This window comes from Sinohyriopsis cumingii, chromosome 2 (assembly GCF_028554795.1).
Source record: "Sinohyriopsis cumingii isolate HCF-2022 chromosome 2, ASM2855479v2, whole genome shotgun sequence".
Taxonomy (NCBI): Eukaryota; Metazoa; Mollusca; class Bivalvia; order Unionida; family Unionidae; genus Sinohyriopsis; species Sinohyriopsis cumingii.
This window is the reverse complement of record NC_142962.1, coordinates 155,625,819-155,649,019: the sequence shown is the minus strand read 5'-3', so window position 1 is coordinate 155,649,019 and position 23,201 is coordinate 155,625,819. Positions and strand designations below refer to the sequence as shown.

General features: G+C 35.5%; 1 protein-coding gene across 5 annotated transcripts in view; it reads left to right on the top strand.

Annotated features, from left to right (window-relative positions):
* The window catches only part of LOC149806164 (STAM-binding protein-like), a 42,687-nt gene extending 29,685 nt beyond the window's left edge, over window positions 1-13,002 (top strand). For all 5 annotated transcript variants that reach the window (XM_089951070.1, XM_089951072.1, XM_089951074.1 and 2 more), the window contains 3 exons: window positions 2,204-2,316; window positions 9,780-9,882; window positions 11,606-13,002. In XM_089951070.1, the coding sequence (XP_089807196.1) occupies window positions 2,204-2,316; window positions 9,780-9,882; window positions 11,606-11,671 (282 nt within the window). In that variant the 3' untranslated portion in view covers window positions 11,672-13,002. The remainder of the gene's footprint in view (window positions 1-2,203; window positions 2,317-9,779; window positions 9,883-11,605) is intronic.
* The last annotated feature ends 10,199 nt before the right edge of the window (window positions 13,003-23,201 follow it).

The window sequence follows — 23,201 nt, the reverse complement described above, 5'->3', positions numbered from 1 at the left end:
CACTGAAGTTTAGCTGATGCTAAAACACAGCCACTGAAGTTTAGCTGATTTAAATGACAGCCACTGTAGTTTAGCTGATGTTAAAACAAAGCCACTGAAGTTTAGCTGATGCTAAAACACAGCCACTGAAGTTTAGCTGATTTAAATCACAGCCACTGAAGTTTAGCTGATGTTAAAACACAGCCACTGAAGTTTAGCTGATGTTAAAACAAAGCCACTGAAGTTTAGCTGATGTTAAAACACAGCCACTGAAGTTTAGCTGATGTTAAAACACAACCACTGAAGTTTAGTTGACATGAAGATGAATAGAGATAAGGGTGAAAAAAGTTATTTTTTTATGGCTTCAACTTACAATATTCCATTGGCTACTTGTAGAAAAAATACCTTGCCTAAATCTTATCACAATAAAAATTAAATTATTTAAAATTGCCTGTTCATGCAGGTATCCATAAGGAAAAAATATTCTCCACTTGACAAAATGGAACACCCATAAGACTTTGCTTTTTTATTTTAACCTATGTTTTGAAATATAACTCTTCAGAAATTCATTTAAAACAGTTTAAATACATGTACAGTAATTTCTCAGTCTTTAGACAGGTTTGTTCCAAATTCTTCCCAGGGCCCAGAGTGGCTGAGTGGTCTAAAGCACTCACCGTTATGGATCACTGCAATCTCACCTCTGTATGAATTTGAGTCTTGGTCTCAGCCAATGTGGGTACATGAGAATGCTTGCTAGTAGCTTCCTGTGGGTCGGTAGTTCTTTCCCCATGTTTTCCCAGATTCTTCTTTCACCACTTATACTGGCTGCCTTGTATAGCCTATCCTGTGCTGAGAAATGGTGTTAAACCCCATAACAACAACAAGAACAAATTCTTCCTTGTACTAAATCACTCTTTTTGCCAAATATCATTTGCATACATACATATACATTCATACTGTTCAGTGTCTTTTTATTCTTTACATTTATTTTGTTGGCTGAAATCTAGTGTATATTTTGTGGACAAGAATAGAATTTTCCTTTGCATGTGGAAAAATTCAAGGCCATAACCCTCAAGGAATAAGACTCAGCCATAAACATGTCAAACCTTGTCCCCTATAAGGTCATGTCTCTTTGAATTGTATCCCAGTCTCATGTATAACAAACCCTAAAGACCAGGTTCTGTCATAAAATGTGCAAGCTAATTAGTCAATATAATCACTTTCACCGACATTCTTGCAAATTCAGTCATGAAAATTGATGGGTGTGGTGTGTTCGTCATGAAGGATACTGCTTACCATGTGAAGAAGGTCACAGAGACCAACTTTTCACAGTTAATTTAGACACAAGAATCCTAATATGAAATCTCTGATTTCAGGAATTTTTACTCCTGATTAATCAGTGAAAATAGTTCCTAGTTCCAAAATGATAATGGAATGGAAGGATTTTTATACAGGAACACATAGTGTCAGAAGATTTCACTGACACTTTGGGAATTTTGAAATTTTTCAATCTCATGCCTGTTTAATGACTTTGCAAGTTATGGAGAATACACATGAGACATAGCATTCTGCAGATTTCTGGTCATTATTTCACTTGTATGTAGCCTAAATTGGCAAGCGAATAGTTTTGGCCAATAACTAGTAAAATCTTTGCCAATTAGAGATGTCATTCACACCAATGATATCATTCCCATACTAGCTTGTTTGGGAACTTCCACTGGAAATACAGTGGCTGATTAGAAGCTGTACATATGCAAGGTGCATCATGGGAAACAATATTTTCACTAAGATGGAGGATGATAGTTATCTGCGGTCTCATGAACACTGGAAGTGGGATGAAGTTGGCAGAGAATTGCAGTATTATATGGACAGGGTAGACACTTATCTGCTGATACAGTTTGCAATGACAAATTTCATTGCTGTTCATAACAGTGCATCATACATTGATAAGTATGGTAAATGAGAACAATACATATATTCTCGTGTAAGTTGGATGCATAGATCCAGACCTGCCATTACATAATGCATCAGTAGATCTAGGTCGATGCAGTTAGGATTAATAAATAGGACAGACTCCACAGACTCTGATCTGCTAATACATTATATGTAAACAGGTCCGAGTCTGTGTTGTTTGCAGTTGGACCCCCAACTTGAAGGCAGATATCTGTAGTAGGTCCTTGCAATCTGAGTAATGTTGGAGCTAATTTTTGCCTTATGATTTCAGACCCATCCTTCGCAGACGGCATTCCTGTCAAGTGTAGATCTACACACTCATCTTCCTTACCAGCTTTTGATGCCAGAGGCAATTGCCATAGTGTGCTCTCCTGCCCACAATGAGTAATTTTACATTTTCTGAAATTGGGGAAAAAATCCAGCATTAAAAGCCACATATTTTGTTTTAAAGTTACAAAATCATGACTTGGTGGAAGCAACCATTTTCTTCAGTTTCAACAAATCACTTTTAGTTCAACTGGTCAAAGATCTTAGGAGTTTATGAGATAGCCTGTTGTCTGGTGAATGTCAGATTGTCCATTGTTTTCATAAAAATGGTTATCTTTATCACTTCTCCTTCTAATCTGATTAATTTGAATGTTTAGTAGAAGGCTTCCAATTACTGTGAAACAGAACTTTATTTTTGTGGTATGGGTATAAAGTTTATATTCATGGGTACCAAATTTTGTGGATTTATTTTTTACACAATGATGGATATGTATCTGTAAATGAGTATAACTGAAATTTCTTTACTTATTGTTCTTGTGGAAATTCTAAATGATCAAAGCACACAGCAAAATAGCTGCTTCCATGTACTTGAAGCCTGAACAAAGTACACAAAATGTTATTAAAATAGGGAAAATAAATTTTGAATACCAATTTCCTAAAGTGCCTTAAATGTGTTACAAAATGTATAAAAAGTAAAAATAAAATGTCATCAACTTAGTTTTTTTTAAAAAAAAAACAATTTACCTTTGAAGTCCAAGACGTGAAAATGACAAAGCAGAATTAGCATTTTTTTTAATAGGTGCACATGTGAAGTAAGATCAAGTTGTGTACTGTATAATCTCAATGACACTTGTCTATCATACACCAGAAAAGGGGATTGAAAGTTTTTTAACAGTATCTATATACAAGATCTTTTTAACATAGCCAGGATGACCAATGAGGAAAACCTGGGAAATTCCTTTTCTTTCAAAATTAACCCCAATACCAAGTATGAAAATGTAGTGTGCAGCCATTAATAGTGTGTTTCACTTAAAAAAGACTTTTTATATGTTGGTGGTCCTAGATAGTGCTGATGTAGCAGCCATCATGGCTGTCAGGGTAGCCATATATCTTGAAATATTGTTTTTGCTACTTTCTGACAAATTTTCATATAAACATGGGTTTTTCTTCTTCATTAAAACATTTTTGTAATATATTGTTGGTCCTAAATAAAAATGGTGTAAATTAACCTCCAATATTGCTGCCATGTTGGCCATCAAATAACTCTTATTGCTATTTATTCCAGCAGATAGTAATATTGACATCGATTTCACTGAGTAATATTGACATCAATTTTACTGAGTAATATTGACATCGATTTCACTGAGTAATATTGACATCGATTTCACTGAGTATTATTGACATCGATTCCACTGAGTAATATTGACATCGATTTCACTGAGTATTATTGACATCGATTTCACTGAGTAATATTGACATCGATTTCACTGAGTAGTATTGACATCGATTTCACTGAGTAGTATTGACATCGATTTCACTGAGTAGTCTTGACATCGATTTCACTGAGTAATATTGACATCGATTTCACTGAGTAATATTGACATCGATTTCACTGAGTAGTATTGACATCGATTTCACTGAGTAGTATTGACATCGATTTCACTGAGTAGTCTTGACATCGATTTCACTGAGTAATATTGACATCGATTTCACTGAGTAATATTGACATCAATTTCACTGAGTAATATTGACATCGATTTCACTGAGTAATATTGACATCGATTTCACTGAGTAGTATTGACATCGATGTCACTGAGTAGTATTGACATCGATTTCACTGAGTAATATTGACATCGATTTCACTGAGTAATATTGACATCGATTTCACTGAGTAATATTGACATCGATTTCACTGAGTAATATTGACATCGATGTCACTGAGTAATATTGACATCGATTTCACTGAGTAATATTACCATCGATTTCACTGAGTAATCTTGACATCGATTTCACTGAGTAATATTGACATCGATTTCACTGAGTATTATTGACATCGATTCCACTGAGTATTATTGACATCGATTTCACTGAGTAATATTGACATCGATTTCACTGAGTAATATTGACATCGATTTCACTGAGTATTATTGACATCGATTTCACTGAGTAATATTGACATCGATGTCACTGAGTAATATTGACATCGATTTCACTGAGTAATATTAACATCGATTTCACTGAGTAATCTTGACATCGATTTCACTGAATAATATTGACATCGATTTCACTGAGTAATATTAACATCGATTTCACTGAGTAATCTTGACATCGATTTCACTGAATAATATTGACATCGATTCCACTGAGTATTATTGACATCGATTTCACTGAGTAGTATTGACATCGATTTCACTGAGTAATATTGACATCGATTTCACTGAGTAATATTAACATCGATTTCACTGAGTAATATTGACATCGATTTCACTGAGTAATATTGACATCGATGTCACTGAGTAATATTGACATCGATGTCACTGAGTAATATTGACATCGATTTCACTGAGTAATCTTGACATCGATTTCACTGAGTAATCTTGACATCGATTTCACTGAGTAATATTGACATCGATTTCACTGAGTATTATTGACATCGATTCCACTGAGTATTATTGACATCGATTTCACTGAGTAATATTGACATCGATTTCACTGAGTAATATTGACATCGATTTCACTGAGTATTATTGACATCGATGTCACTGAGTAATATTGACATCGATGTCACTGAGTAATATTGACATCGATTTCACTGAGTAATATTAACATCGATTTCACTGAGTAATCTTGACATCGATTTCACTGAGTAATATTGACATCGATTTCACTGAGTATTATTGACATCGATTCCACTGAGTATTATTGACATCGATTTCACTGAGTAATATTGACATCGATTTCACTGAGTAGTATTGACATCGATTTCACTGAGTAATATTGACATCGATTCCACTGAGTATTATTGACATCGATTTCACTGAGTAATATTAACATCGATTTCACTGAGTAGTATTGACATCGATGTCACTGAGTATTATTGACATCGATTCCACTGAGTATTATTGACATCGATTTCACTGAGTAATATTAACATCGATGTCACTGAGTAGTATTGACATCGATGTCACTGAGTAATATTGACATCGATGTCACTGAGTAATATTGACATCGATTTCACTGAGTAATATTGACATCGATTTCACTGAGTAATATTGACATCGATTTCACTGAGTAGTATTGACATCGATGTCACTGAGTAATATTGACATCGATTTCACTGAGTAATATTGACATCGATTCCACTGAGTATTATTGACATCAATTTCACTGAGTAATATTGACATCGATTTCACTGAGTAATATTGACATCGATTTCACTGAGTAGTATTGACATCGATGTCACTGAGTAATATTGACATCGATTTCACTGAGTAATATTACCATCGATGTCACTGAGTAATCTTGACATCGATTTCACTGAGTAATATTGACATCGATTTCACTGAGTATTATTGACATCGATTCCACTGAGTATTATTGACATCGATTTCACTGAGTAATATTGACATCGATTTCACTGAGTAATATTGACATCGATTTCACTGAGTATTATTGACATCGATTTCACTGAGTAATATTGACATCGATGTCACTGAGTAATATTGACATCGATTTCACTGAGTAATATTAACATCGATTTCACTGAGTAATCTTGACATCGATTTCACTGAATAATATTGACATCGATTTCACTGAGTAATATTAACATCGATTTCACTGAGTAATCTTGACATCGATTTCACTGAATAATATTGACATCGATTCCACTGAGTATTATTGACATCGATTTCACTGAGTAGTATTGACATCGATTTCACTGAGTAATATTGACATCGATTTCACTGAGTAATATTAACATCGATTTCACTGAGTAATATTGACATCGATGTCACTGAGTAATATTGACATCGATGTCACTGAGTAATATTGACATCGATTTCACTGAGTAATATTGACATCGATTTCACTGAGTAATCTTGACATCGATTTCACTGAGTAATATTGACATCGATTTCACTGAGTATTATTGACATCGATTCCACTGAGTATTATTGACATCGATTTCACTGAGTAATATTGACATCGATTTCACTGAGTAATATTGACATCGATTTCACTGAGTATTATTGACATCGATGTCACTGAGTAATATTGACATCGATGTCACTGAGTAATATTGACATCGATTTCACTGAGTAATATTAACATCGATTTCACTGAGTAATCTTGACATCGATTTCACTGAGTAATATTGACATCGATTTCACTGAGTATTATTGACATCGATTCCACTGAGTATTATTGACATCGATTTCACTGAGTAATATTGACATCGATTTCACTGAGTAGTATTGACATCGATGTCACTGAGTAATATTGACATCGATTTCACTGAGTAATATTGACATCGATTCCACTGAGTATTATTGACATCGATTTCACTGAGTAATATTAACATCGATTTCACTGAGTAGTATTGACATCGATGTCACTGAGTATTATTGACATCGATTCCACTGAGTATTATTGACATCGATTTCACTGAGTAATATTAACATCGATGTCACTGAGTAGTATTGACATCGATGTCACTGAGTAATATTGACATCGATGTCACTGAGTAATATTGACATCGATTTCACTGAGTAATATTGACATCGATTTCACTGAGTAATATTGACATCGATTTCACTGAGTAGTATTGACATCGATTTCACTGAGTAATATTGACATCGATTTCACTGAGTAATATTGACATCGATTCCACTGAGTATTATTGACATCAATTTCACTGAGTAATATTGACATCGATTTCACTGAGTAATATTGACATCGATTTCACTGAGTAGTATTGACATTGATGTCACTGAGTAATATTGACATCGATTTCACTGAGTAATATTGACATCGATTTCACTGAGTAGTATTGACATCGATTTCACTGAGTAGTATTGACATCGATTTCACTGAGTAGTCTTGACATCGATTTCACTGAGTAATATTGACATCGATTTCACTGAGTAATATTGACATCGATTTCACTGAGCAGTATTGACATCGATTTCACTGAGTAGTATTGACATCGATTTCACTGAGTAGTCTTGACATCGATTTCACTGAGTAATATTGACATCGATTTCACTGAGTAATATTGACATCGATTTCACTGAGTAATATTGACATTGATTTCACTGAGTAGTATTGACATCGATGTCACTGAGTAGTATTGACATCGATTTCACTGAGTAATATTGACATCGATTTCACTGAGTAATATTGACATCGATTTCACTGAGTAATATTGACATCGATTTCACTGAGTAATATTGACATCGATTTCACTGAGTAATATTGACATCGATTTCACTGAGTAATATTAACATCGATTTCACTGAGTAATATTGACATCGATTTCACTGAGTAATATTGACATCGATTTCACTGAGTAATATTGACATCGATTTCACTGAAAGACCTTTGATGTGTAGATATTCTTAGATGAAAATGGTGCCAGTCATATCCAACATGTCCTCATGGTGACCATCTCAAAAATCTCACCAATTCTTAATGAATTAAGCAAATCAACATTGGATTTTTATTAAAACAATGTTTGATATTCAGTACATCTTAAATCAAAATGCTGTCAATCAGACCAACATGGTGCCAATGAGGTCATGTCTCAGTATCTTGCATTTTCCTTCTGCTTTATAATTATAAGCCGTTTAAATTTAAGGGAAGAAACTTGGTATACTTATTTACATCACAACAAGATGTGTTGCATACCATATATGGGATGCTATCTACAATGTCAGGGTAATGGCTCAATGATGGTATTCATATTGAACATTTACATTACAGTGGTGGTGGGGATGAACATAATTAATCCCAATGCTTTCTAACATAGTAATAGACTAGCATTACATTCTTTGTGATTGGAAAGTAGGGTTATTTGTGCCCATGATAAAAGTGGTATTTAAATATTCAGGGAAATATAAAACTGGCCCAGACAATTATAAGGCTGTTTCTGTGTTGCCTGTATTATACAAGTGATGTGAAAAGTTCCTATTCAGAAGATTGACTAGTTGGTGTAATTGTACTGTATATAACTTCTTTAATACCGAATGACAGGGATTTCAAAAGGTATTGAGTATTAATCTAAACAAAGCTATTCTTTCTACTTTAGAACTTGGATCAAGAGCGTCTGCTGCTTTTTTAGATATCCAAATGACAGTGTTTCTCTTTACCCTCATTTGCACTTCAGAGACCCCCAAATTTTTAATTTTCCCTCAGTTTTGACACCAAAGTTTGTTTTTTAATCAGTCTGACCCCCAGTTTTGAGACCAAGGAGACTTTTGACTCTCAGTCTTGCACCCCTAGGGGATACACTGAAAGATGTTTGACACTGTGAATCATGCCAAACTTTTCATAAAACTCACAAAACTTGGCACACATGGAAACATTTTACATGTAATAAAGGAATTATACTAAAATATACAAAGCATTGTCCTGATGAACAAATCAAAATCTGAGCCGTTTCCAATAGAACAGGGCATTTGGCAGGGAGGTGTTTTATCAACATTCTTATCCTGTGTTTAAATTAACAACGTTCAAGAAGAATTACAGGATTCAAAATTAGGGCTACTTGTTGGGTCCATGCTATCTGGAAATCCAGCATGAGCCAGTGATAGAACTCTGATATATCTAACAGATACTTCCCAAAATGGAACTTCACCATCAGCATTAATAAAAGTTGTGTATTAGTTTTTAGCTAGAATAGACAAACAAAATGGGAGAAGTTTAAGTGGAAAATGAGACCAAACATGTTGGAATCCCTGTTAGCTCCAGTATGAAAAGTTTGACATAAATTGACAGGGCTTGTACTAAAGGCAGAAAACTATTTTATTCTCTTGTAGGGATTGACACAAATGAAGTTTGTGCTAATCCTCTTACCTATGTCTGTTTGTATAAAATAGTTCTTATACCATTAGTCCTTTATGGCTGTGAAGTTCGGTTGAATATCAGGCACAAAGACTTAAGAAAGCTCAATTTATTTCAACATAATTGCACCAATTTTCTACAAGGATATTCTCAAAAAAAAAACCATCAGAAATGAGTGAAAATGTACTCAGGATAAAGAGAATTATGTCAGAAATTTATAAAATGAAACTAAACTTTTTGGCAAATTATCCCATCTTCAAGAAAATGTAACATATAAAACAATAATTTTACTCACTTTATACCTAAATCTTTCTAAAAAAAGATGTTACAGACCAAAATCTAGGCCAATTTAAGTACATGTACATCTAGCATGTAAACAACTATGGTGAGAATATCATAGTGAAGTGTTAGTGACAATCCGATATAGATCAGGCAAGGACTACCATATGTTGTACATATGTTATTTGTGTTTTCTAACAGGATGTGACTGATATATGAATTTTATATTTTTATGCTTGTAGAATTGGTGTTTTCATGATAACCCCTGATAAAGGATTGCCAGAAATAACTAACTGTTCCCAGAGAGGATTTCATGAGCATACAAAAATTCCTCCATTGTTTGAGGTAAGAATTTCTCAGCTTTCTTGTTGCCATGGTATCAATAGATACTATCAGTCTGATTGGTTTTTATTGATCAGAAACAGTGATGATTTCTACCCCATCTTTGATGTACCCAGGAAAGAGCATGATGAATCGGTGTCATCAGTCTGTTTAGCAGAAGCCAAATGATTAATTCATATAAAGACATCTAGTTATGTGAGTTCATTTTAGATGTGATGCATAATTCACCAGGTCAATGGAGACAGAAGTAGTGATCACACAATATAAAGTAGGGACTTTTTACTTATTTTTTAAATGTGTGATACCTTAAGTAAAGTTGTAACTATGAATACTTTTCCTGTAATCATATCATATACCTGATATAAGATACTTTGATTTCTCATGTTAAAATAAAAACATTTCATTCTGGAAGTATACCTAATAAATACCTATTATTCATTTATTTATTTATTTATTTATTTATTTATCACTTCATTAGTCCCATGTTTTAGGATTGTGGATATCATAATAGTCTCTGACCTCCATCTGTTGGTCCATTTGTCTATTCATCCTAAAACAAACTTGGTGCTTTGGTTGTCCTTATAGTAACCATGTGCTATATTTTCTGCTTCCCTACCCTATGGTCCTTGTGAAGAGGTTCAAACGTCACCTGTACAAACATCCAATTAGCATGACATTTCCAGTTATGTTTCAACTAAACTATGTACATGAAACCATAACAGGAACATGTATAAAACGTGTTTGTGTAATGGATTTGGGATTATGATCTCTGGGTCACTCTCCAAGGGAATGGATTTTGGATAATGACCTCTGGGTCACTCTCCAAGGGAATGGATTTTGACAATGATATCTGGGTCACTCTCCAAGGGAATGAATTTGGGATTATGATCTCTGGATCACTGTCCAAGGGAATGGATTTTGGATAATGACCTCTGGGTCACTCTTTAAGGGAATGAATTTTAGATAATGATCTCTGGGTCACTCTCCAAGGGAATGGATTTTGACAATGATCTCTGGGTCACTCTTTAAGGGAATGAATTTTAGATAATGATCTCTGGGTCACTCTCCAAGGGAATGGATTTTGACAATGATCTCTGGGTCACTCTCCAAGGGAATGGATTTTGGATAATGACCTCTGGGTCACTCTTTAAGGGAATGAATTTTAGATAATGATCTCTGGGTCACTCTACAAGGGAATGGATTTGGGATTATGATCTCTGGGTCATTCTCCAAGGGAATGGATTTTGGATAATGACCTCTTGGTCACTCTCCAAGGGAATGAATTTTAGATAATGATCTCTGGGTCACACTCCAAGGGAAAGGATTTTGATAGTGATCTCAGAGTTGCTGTCCAAGGGAATGGATTTTGATAATAATATTTAGGACACTCTCCAAAGGAATGGATTTTGATAATGATCTCTGGGGTCATTCTTCAAGGGAATGGAGAGACTAGGTCATGTGGGGTGGGTGGTTGTGTTTAGAGAGTAATGAAAAATGGGGTGATTTTTGCTGGTGAATTATCACTGTTGCTTATGTTCCTCATTTGGCTTGAACAAAGGTATGTGATCATACATCAAAAGTTTTGAATTTTTAAACTACCTTGTGCCAACACTCGAGCAGTTCAGAGCATGTTGAATGCATTGTTAGAGGTTGAAATACAATTATTGTGAAGTGGAATAATTTGATTTCAATAAATCTAGTAAAGGATTTTCTATGACTTTTTCAGGATTGCAGTCATACTAAATTTGTTGACATGGAACAAGTCACAGTGGTTGACCTTAGGTCTGTATAGTGGAGGCCTCCAAATCCAATGTCAGTATCAGAATGGTTAAAAATCATTGTTTACTGAAAGGAACTTCTGTTTTTATTCCAGGTTGAATGTGATATACATGTAGACAGAGATTGTTTAATGAACTTCAAGACAAGTCACATCATAATGTGCCAGAAGATAAAGGTCTCTGTTGTTCTACTGATTACTCCTTACAAATTGCATAGATCTATATCTGCAATCACACGATCTATATCTGCAATCACATTATGGCAGATTTGACTATGTGTGGTTTTGTAGTTAATAAAAACTTATCAGCAAATACATATCGTAGTATGCTGGTTGTTGATGAAAATAACAACAGACAATTCTACAAATTAATGAAATAAAGACAACTTCTTAGGCACAGATTAAAATCAAAAAGATTCCATAAATTAGTTAATTTTCATGGTATCAGTTTTAACCAGAAATGACATGTTGATTAGTACTGGTGGATTGGAAAAGCTGTCTTGATGTTTCTACTAACTGATCATTATTCCTCGAGTCTTTATGGCAAAATTCACAAAAATTGGCGATTAATATTCTTACTATGATTGACAGTAAAAGTAAAGTCACACATTTTTTGGATGGCATGTAAATGTCAACATGGAATGTAAAAGTATCATTTTTCTTCTTGCATTGCTATGTAAAACATTCAGTTATTTATTTAATGCAAACTTTTTAAAAAAGTACTTCTTTTGAAACAGCTATAGTCATATAACTTAAACTGAGATATGTTACACAGATGTAATAATAATAGGTCTTAATAACCTTCTTTGGATATTTTTCTATCCTGTTCATAAAGGAAAATAAAGTGTTTTTTTGTCTTCTAACAACTATGTCTCATGCCAACATTTACATTATAACTTAATTGCACTTTTTCAAGTGCTACTGTTGATCATGCATTTCATTATTATTATGTTCTTTATGTTCATTATTTTACTATGTATTTACATATGATATATGACCCATACTTGTTACACTGATATAATTTCTGAATATACATTATGACTTTTGGTCAAATTGAAAACAAAATTTGTTCTGTTTAGTATGATACTTTTGCAGCAAATTGTCGTTAAATTACTGAAATTAATCGTCAAACAAAAACATATTTTAGTTCTGTAATAGTTGTCCTATACATAAATTATACCAACACTGTGATATATTGTATATAATATATATGTCATATACTTTTATCCAGTTTTCATCTTACATTTCTTGCAAAGTGACGGTTTTAGTAAGAATAATTCATAAAAAGTTTTACAGTGTAAATCAGATGAAAAAAGACAATAAATGTGTCATAGATATTAATACAACGTTTCCTGTTATCATTTTCCCTTGCAATTCTCAAAAGTCTTCTTTTTTGTTTCAGTGTTTTCTATCCTCTCATTTGGGACAGTTGAATTTATGGTAGTCCCTCCATTACTCTGTCCATTAAACATAGCCCATCTTCCATCAATATTGCATTTTCTGAGGCCATGAACATCACAGGGGCACGAAGTGTTAGTCATGTTGAAAATATATATATATATATATATATATATATATATATATATATATATATATATATCAGGGATCCTGAAGTTGCAGTAGCTACTGCTGAACATTTTTTCTCGAAAATTAACATAGCAGGTTTAGATTTGTCCGATTTAATATAAAAAGATTCAAAGGAGATATAAAAGTTTGTGATACAAAAGAAAATATGGATATAATTAAATGTATTGGAAAATGTGTCATTCTCATTTCCAGATTTGTTTTGATTGACATTAGTAATATCCTTCCATGATTAACTGACTTTGGTCATAACCTAATTATGTATAAGAAAAATATGTTTTCTTTCAGAAATACATACTAAAGAATTTCACCCAGCAGCATTTTGATCCACTCATAATGTTCTTAAAAATTAATTATTAATTGACAACAAGCTCACTTACTACCTCGAAAGTTCATTACACCTAATTAACAGATATTTCTGCTAAAGTCAGATCATGAAGTTTTATTTGATCGGGTTCCCAAATTAATTTTGCAAGATGTTAATTAAAGTTCTTGTTTTTAGTTGCTGATACACAACAACACAAAGTATATGGTGCAAAGGACATGAAATTTCAGTAGTACAGACACTGGGGCAATCTTTCAATTATGGTCCCCAAATTAGTTTTGTATGATGTTAATTAAAGTTCTTGTTTTTAGTTGCTGATACACTACAACACAAAGTATATGGTGCAAAGGACATGAAATTTCAGTAGTACAGACACTGGGGCAATCTTTCAATTATATGGTGTTTAATAAGTCCAGGAGATAAGCTTTCACTCCTCTTTTGTGTTTTATGGCTATAAGGTGTTTCAACAATAAAGCAAACATAATGAGCAAATAATCTTAGTTGGAAACATCTCCATCAAGAAACAGTGTGTAAATTTTACCTAGTCATGAATTAATGTTAGTTGGCAACATCACTATTGATTGCCTGTTATCTGTAAACTACACCTAGTGACTGCTGAACTTTAATTTGTTATGGTGTTTATTAGGCAGTTTAATGGATAAACAAATCAAAGACAAGTTGATATGATGTTTGAGAACTCCTATAATAGATGTCTGATTGCATAGAGTGTGAGCCAGTCAAAACGTTTACAGGTTGGTTTTGTTTCACCAGCATTAGCATGTGTCACATCTCCAGCAGTAATGGTGACTGCAGCAGTGTCAACAGTGTCAGCAGTGTCAACAGTTCTAAAGTTATGTGTTAAAGTTTTTTTTAAGTCAGATACAGCAAAGCTACATCAAAACATGGATGCAGTTCAGACAGAGTTTCAGGGAACACTTGTTATCCTTTCAAATGTTCCACTGAATCTTTATGCCTATATGCATACAATCACCAAGAGTTAGGGGCCACCCATTTAGTACATATGCAAAATTCTGGCAAAGCTTGACCCCTACCCCCTGAACACATGCATACATTTTTATAAATCCCCCACCTGCGTATGTACACTTGGCCCCCCCCCCCAATTCTATAGAACGTCCTATATTTAATCTACGCAGATAAGGATTAATAATATTAATGTGTTTAATAAAACATATAGTCCACTGGCATTGAATGTCTGGCTGCATCAAAGAAATAAGCTGCATAACTTTAAAAAGTTTGTCTAGTGTCCGCTAAAGTTCAAACGCCAACTAAACCCAGTCGAACAGGTTACATATTAGACAAATTATTATCAAGGTTTCACCCCACACACCCGTTTCCTATGCATACATTATCAGTAGACCCCCCATACGCAAGTGTATGCATTTGGGTTACCCCACTCCCCCTCTATGCGTACGTACTAAATGGATGGACCCTTAATGCACTTTTCTAAGTGCACCACTATTTCAAGGAGTAAAGAGATAGGAGGGATCCATAGACTATGAACAAATTTTGACATCAGATATGTAATCTGATGATAATACATTAGGAGAAAATCTGCTTATGATCAATGTAGCCCTTTCAAACTAAAACAGACATCCACTACATCCAGCAAAATTGCTAGTCATTTGCTTTCCAAGGTAGACAATGGACTAGAGTGGTCTCCCCATAGAGCAATTTGCCCAAATCCTATCAGTTGTTAGTTGGCCAACCCTGTCAGTCATCATCCCCAACAACCTACTCCTCAGTTTCATTGTCACTTCCTTCACAGGAGGCTTCTATGTGACCCAGCTCTTCATTTTTGAGGACACAGTCACAAATGCATTTGTCCTTCCACAGTCTGATGATATCCTGGGATGTGTCTGCCATCATAGGAGGCACTCTACAGTTTCGTATTTTGCATTCGGATTTTAAAGAAAAAGAATTTCCCCGGCTTTCCTCACTGGTTATACTGGCTCTTTAAAAAAGACCTTGTATTTCTTAGGTATAATGCAAAGAACCTTTAATTCCCTTTTTTTTGGTGTATGATTGATGGGTGTACTATGGGTTATAGAGTATACAGCTTGGCCTTACTTCAGACGTGCACCTTTCAAAAAAGTGCTAGCTCTACTTGGTCCTTTTCACTCCCTGAACTTCAGAGGTAAATTGTATAAAAAAGAGCCGATAACATTTTTTACATTTTATATATTTGGTAATTCATTCATTGCACTTTCAGAAGCTGGTATTGTCTAGTCTGGCAAAATTAATTTTCCCTATTTTAATAGCTGCTATGTATAGTGTACTTTAGACTAATTCAGGCTGATTTTTTAACACAAGGGAGCAGTAATTTTAGTTAGCAGTGTGCTTAAATCATGTAAAATTTCCAAAAGTACAATATCCAAAAGAAATATCATCCACATTACATTAATGTAGCATAGAGGTATGCCAACATTCTCTCCATTGTGCATGTTTTAAATGCAAACTACTTCACCTTACATATGTCGCTCTCTCAAAAGTACATATTATCTGGTGAGCGCCCCCATAGCATCCATAAAAAGTCTGCCTCCTGAGTTCTTTGCATGTACTTCTTTTCCAGAAGTGGCCTCTTGTAGAATTCCACAACCATAAGCTGGTCAAGCTGTCTTCTTTCCAACAGTTACCACCGACTGGTTGAGACAATGGCATCTTACACTGATTCTGAAGGCAATTTCAAGATAGGCATCACTAGGCCCTTCTTTGCAATGATGTCTTCATTAAACTTCAACCAAGCTTTGTACAAGTCTTGGCTTCAGCACCAAAAGCAAGTAATCTCCGTCCACAGATCCATGCACCTACTGCTTCACTCCAGCAGTTCAATCATTTTAATGACACAGCCAGGTTTCATTGTTAAGAACAGGGTTACGTCTACTGGCAACCAGAAAATAACTTTACGACCCCTCTCTTCAATCAGTACTTCAAGAGAAGAAATGCAACATGGCCTGGTATGTGAGGTCCAAATGTATCTGAAGTGCACAAACTCCATCCAGTCTGGATGCCAGAGGGTTTTCCTCTCACTAAAATCGGAAATAGGACATAATCCCACAAGTGTTATCGTCCTGGCTAAGGGGAGCTATCCAATCCACACTCTGATCTCTCACATGAACAGGTTCATCAGATGAGCTTTATTGCTCGTGAAATATGGGCTATTTCTACAAGCCTTGCCATTCAATGCAGTGTCTCAAAAAATGGAATCAGTCAGTTGGCATGCTGCATTCACTTTTTCCTCTCTTTATTTTCATGACATGCACTCACAAAACACGGAGTTTGAATCCAGTTGGTTCGATGGTTACTGCTGAAATAGTCACCAGACAAAGCTACTCACTACATTCATTGAATGCTGGATTTTCCAGAGAAAAACCTTACTTTCCAGTTGTTTGTCAAGTGAGGGAGTCCACAGGATGGTCCCTTGCACATGTTTTTATGCTTATATTTGATCATGTCAGTTATTGTTAAAAGAGTTCTACCCTTAACATTAGAGAGTTCTACTGACCTTACAGAGCACTTTTAGGAAATAGCTGGATGTTCAGCATTTTTTCCTCCTTTGCCTATTCTCCTAATGTTAATGTGATTGGGTAATGTAATTCATGGAGAAAGAAAATTTTATTGCAAATTAAAATGAAAATTGTTTAGTAGATTATGTTTATCTAAAAATACTTAACCAATCACATTACTATAATTCCCACCCCATAATGTGAATATCCTGTCTCGGACAGTGCTAACGTTAAAACTGATGTACCGTATAGGACACACGGTACTAATGATATGAAAAAATGGGAACCAGCCAGGAAATGGGTGAACATAAAATAGAGTATATATGGGTTTGGCTGACCAGGATTGGTTAATAATGTAAGTTATGTTTTAGGAAAAAGAATCTTTTGAGAGCTTATCCTATTTTTAAGTGAACAAAATAGAGACATTGTTTTATTGATGGAATTTTAGTCCTCTTACAGCCTTGAGTTTAGACACTCATTACTAAAATTAGCAATCACTTTGGTGGCCTAGTGGTTAGAGCATCAGACTCGGCTGCTGTAGGTCGTGGGTTCGATCCCTGGCCGAGTCATACCAAAGACTTATAAAAATAGTACTAACAGCTGCCTCGCTTGGCACTCATCATTAAGAGGTTAGTGTTAGGACTGGTTGGCCTGGTGTCAGGATAATGTGACTGGGTGGGACATCATGCTACATGTCTGCAGCATGATGCCCCAGTGCTAGACATTACTATAAGCTGCCACACTGCAGACATCGTAGTGATATGACTGAAAAATTTTTAAAGCTACATTAAAAATCCAAATCACACACACACACACATGTACTAATATTAGCACCTGACTCATTGGTGCTGAACTGAAAGTACATGTTTCAAACACATGAGGGTCCAGAAAATGCCGCAGCTCATATCCTTTCCTCAACACAGAAGCTGACATCCAGGTTTCGTTCATACTGATAAATATAGGTTTGATCATGAGCACTCAAAAATTTTAAGTTATTGAATTTTTAATATCATGGTGTTTACTATGGGAACCGAATTAGTACCACGAGTCTTATACAGAGCACCACCTAATATAAGGGGAGATAAATATGTAAGAGTTACTTCCATTTGTCTATGCAAACATAGACAGACCTTATCAAGTCTGTGAGAGAGCTGGATTCAGGAGGTCATATTACCACTCTGTGGTTAAAAATTAAGTAACCAAAGAAGCAAAACCAACAAGTTTTGTAAAACTTAACAAATAATTTAAATATTGAACCTCTATATGAAAACATGAGAGGAAATTACAGTATTATGAAGTGAATCCGAAATAATCCTGAAAGAGTTAAGGTCCAAAAGAATAAAAAGTTCCATATAAACTTCATAACCAGAAATGTACTGGTCCACCAAGAATCATGAATAATGACAAAGATAAGAAAATATAGTCTGAACTACGGGTAACACACTTTATTAACAAAATTATGAAAACTTTTAGAAATGATAAATAAACCTTAAAATTAATTTAAATTAATTTTTTTTTAAAATATGATATATTAACAGAAACAGACATGATGTGATAGGTATAAACTTTCCTATATAATTTATCCTAAATAACCTTCTCAGCATAGTTTTGTAACTAATTTTGGGACTATATTCTTGTATCTACAGATTATGTAAACAACTATAACTATTCATATACTTTTAAAACATATTCTGAATAAAGGAAAACAATAAATTCATTTTATATGATAAACAAATAGAAATAGAGAAGATATGAGAGGTATATCCTAAACGAGCTTCTCTGCGTCGTTTCTGCAACTGTAACTTTGATATTCTCTATCAACATAAATACTTAATTTAATACTAATAAAATAACATACTCATAAAAAGACTGAATACCTCGTGGAAACTAATACAAGCAATAACATCGATAGGTACAACAAGAACAAAAACAGTACGACAGGGATTGACCTTACTGATTAAGGAGCATACGATGCCTAAGCTACGTGGCTCACGCGAGATAGCGCGTATCTTATCGGATTAAGGAGCATACGATGCCTAAGCTACGTGGCTCACGCAAGATAGCACGTTCTTATCGGATCTCCCCAAAGGTGAGGTCAAATTATAGAACATCACGAAAACAAAAAACGGGGGTACATAGACAATCTAGTAAAACTAGGAGGCATATAATGCACAACATACACGCACTCAGCAATATAAAATAAAATAAAAATTCTTTCTCCTCTTGATTATTTTATTCTTAACCGTATACTTTCCTCTTCTATTCTACACACATCATTTTCACATTAGATAAGGAGTCAAAGCATGGGAATGAATGTATTGGCCTCTGTCAGAGAAGCGTGTGACCAAAAGACTTAAGTCACATGCTAATATCGGACCACCCTAGCTGAAATTAATTTTTTTTCTTACATGGGAATCCTCATAACTAAAGACAACTCTAAACATAAATGTGATTATACAGACAGTCCATACAAAAACAAACGGGTAGCATACAGTATATATAGCATACAATGGACAACATAGATCCCTGGCAAGGATCACTAAGGTAATTAAAGCTCCGAAACCAGCCAGGGTTAAGGAGCTATACGAACACGTAGATTCTTTTTGAGAAAGGTTGTAGTACTTATCAAAATGCATCCCGTCACCAGCGTTCATGATTCTAGGTGTGTGTGATTTGGACTTAACGTAGCTGCAACAATTTTTCAGTCATATCGCTCGATGTCTGCAGTGTGGCAGTTTATAATGATGTCAAGTACTGGGGCATCATGCCACAGAAACGTAGCATGATGTCCCACCCAGTCACATTATCCTGACACCAGGCCGACCACTCCTAACACAAACCTCTTAATGCTGAGCGCCAAGCGAGGCAACTGTTAGTACTATTTGTATAAGTCTTTGGTATGATTCGACCGGGGATCGAACCCACAACATCCCGCATCCGAGGCGGACGCTTTAACCACTAAGTCACCGGAGACACTATAGACATCGCAGCGATATGACTGAAAAACTGTTAACCCTACGTTTAAAATCCAAATCACACACACATACACAGAAGCACACACACACACACACACACACACACACACACACACCATCATAGGGGTAGCAAAAGGTGGTAATACTCTCTGTCTCTCTCTCTCTCTCTCTCTCTCTCTCTCTCTCTCTCTCTCTCTGGGACCCCGAGTGGTCTAAAGCGCTCACCGTTACGGATCACTGCCGTCTCGCCTCCAAAATTTGAGAAACACGTTTTAAACTCCCAAATCTGGATTCAATAAAACTGGGCAAAATATATTCTGGCTAAGAAAACTTTACAGTTTGCGCAAATTGTGCTGACTGCCACTCAGTAAGGCTACTGTTGATGAAGAAAAAGAAGAACAACAACAGCAACAGCAAATATAGTTTTAAAACTTTTTCTAAAATCAAGAGGCCCAAGTGGTCTTGAGACTGATCACTTGTTAACCAAATCCATATTCAAGAGTGGGTGGCAAAGAAATCGTTATTAGTAAGGTGCTTTTGTACAAAATTTCTTTAAATTTTGTTGACTGGTTAGGAAAAGAGCAGTTTGAAGGTTTCTCTACTTTTGTTGTCTTCAGTCTTATCTGATGGCACATCTGCGTCATTCGCATTGAAGGGTTTCAAACCAGGATACTTTGTCGTCATAGACGAGATAAACTTATGGGTTGGTCTGATGTCCTTCAGTGTTATCGATATTACTCGTAAACTATTTGGATAACTGCAATGAAGCATTCCACACGCATTGGTCTCAAGATCTGGTTATTCCTGAATGAAAATGTCGCTGGTCCGACATAAAATATTGCCGCCAAAAGAACCATCTTGAAACTCTTGCTATTGCTACTCCTGAATGGATGGTCATATCAACATGGACGTTTCAACAGTAGACATCCTGTGGTGTGTAGTTGGTTTGTGAAGAAATTATGTCGACCGAACATCCAATATGGCCAGCATGGCTGCCCTCTTGAAGATGTTATCGCTACTCCAAAATGAATGGTCATATCGACATAAAGTTCTCGTCAAAAGTCTTTTTATGATGTCAAGCTGGTCATAAATGAAAATGGTGTCCTGCAGACATACAGTATGGCTGTTACAATGAACATATTGAAAGTCGTGTCCCTAATCCTCATTAACAGATTCCCATATTGGCATGGGGTTTACACCAAGTTTTTTATTGGTGCCCATTTATTCCTAAATGAAAATCGTGTTGATCCAATATGTCTAACAGCGGCTAAAAGAAAATCGTGTTGATCTTACATCCAATATGTCTGACAGCGGCTAAAAGAAAATCGTGTTGATCTTAGATCCAATAGGTCTGACATCGGCTAATTTTCAAATCTTATCGCTCATACTATCAAAGATGGTTTCAACACTCGGCAGTTTAAATGAAGAAACTATCATATTTTTCATTCCTGGAAATTCTTTCCGAACAGTAGACCATTATTTACTTCGAGGGAGTCTTGTTTCTATTTTTTCGTTTAGAAATTGTCATCTTTCCGTGAACAATCGCTTGCTGCCACTCAACTGGACATATTTCTGATCCGAATTCAATCAAATTTGGAATTTTGTTTTATTATATAAAGATCTCGGATGCGTTCGATAATTAGTGAGATGTCTTCATACCGATAACGTGGTCTTGCATTTGATTGGCTTGCCTTGTTAATACTGTGGAGGCTATATTTATGACTCAGTTTTAACCAGACCTTGAATATAGGCGTATATCAGAACGATCGTAGTAAAGAGCAAGATTCATGCATATAAATGAGTTAATATTGCACGCCACCAGCCAGCCACTGTGAAGACGATTCTACTGACCAGACTTTTATCACATTTGAAATCTGGGTGTATATTGTGAAGTTCTATATGACTCACTGTTATGCGTTGGGGTGGGGTGCTCCCAAATTTGTTTGAATTACAGTGGAATTCCCACCCTGGCTCGTTTTTGTAGGAAGTGAAATTAGTGATAGAGAGAGGTAAAGCTCCGAGCCTCCGGTCAGCAATACAGACAATTAAATTATTAAGAACACAAAGGTGAAATCCAAAAGAATAACAATTTAATACAAATTAAACGATATTAATTTCTCAACCAATCTACTTCCTCTCGACCATGTGACAACCTATTTCATCACGTGATTTTAGTGTGAGATGGCTTTCCCCTGTACTTGGTTTCTACTCATCTGAGTTTACTACGCCAATTGCTTTCCTCCTTCCGGCGTTCTCCGATTCTTCCTGTCCTCTTCCCCTTTTGTCTTCTTTTCTCCTCCTCCTTTTCTTTCTCTCTTTCTCCTTCAACGAGGCTTGTTCCCCGCCTACTTCTATTCTCTATTTCCCCTTCCGGCGTTCTCCGCCTACTTCTATCCTGTCTCTCTGAGACTCGGGACTTGACTACTCTGTCCCCAAAAGCTTCCTTTACGAAGCTTTCTGTCCTTAGAATGTACTAAGAGTTTTCCCACCAAATCACGAGTGGCTCCCTCGGAGAGAGTATATTCTGCTTTACCAGTACGACGGCTTACAAATCACTAATTCGTTATCAGTTCAAATGACTGTTAAGCTCTGATTCGAATTGATGGCCCCACCCTTCCTCAGTTCTGATTGGATATCAATTCTACCCCCAGTCGTTCCAACTTAACAGACGAGCCTCAGGCCATCTGTCAAAGCGGGGAGATTTACAATAGCGTTGAGGTTCCTTTGTTCTTAGAACAAAGCTTCTAACATCTATGTGCTAGTGTTAACACCTAACGAAGGGTTCTTGTACAAACAAAATCGCCGTAACAGTACAGGGTCGACATACTCATTGCGCTAACACATTCCTTTGTTCCTGACTTACGTAATCGCGGGCAGGCAAACGTGACATATATCATCAAGAACTCGGGCGATTTCAATAATGAATAAGAGCCATGCCAGTTAATATTGGCCAACTTGCATCGTGTTAGCTAAGAGGTGTTTGTTTAATTTTATTTTGTTTTGTTTTTTTCTCTTCTCAGGAGGCCGTATTTCTGACCTAATTTTTTATCAGACTTGGAATATAGGTTTATATCATCAAGATCTCAGAAGAGTTTGATACTGAACAAAATCTACTCATACAAACAAGGTGATCTTGT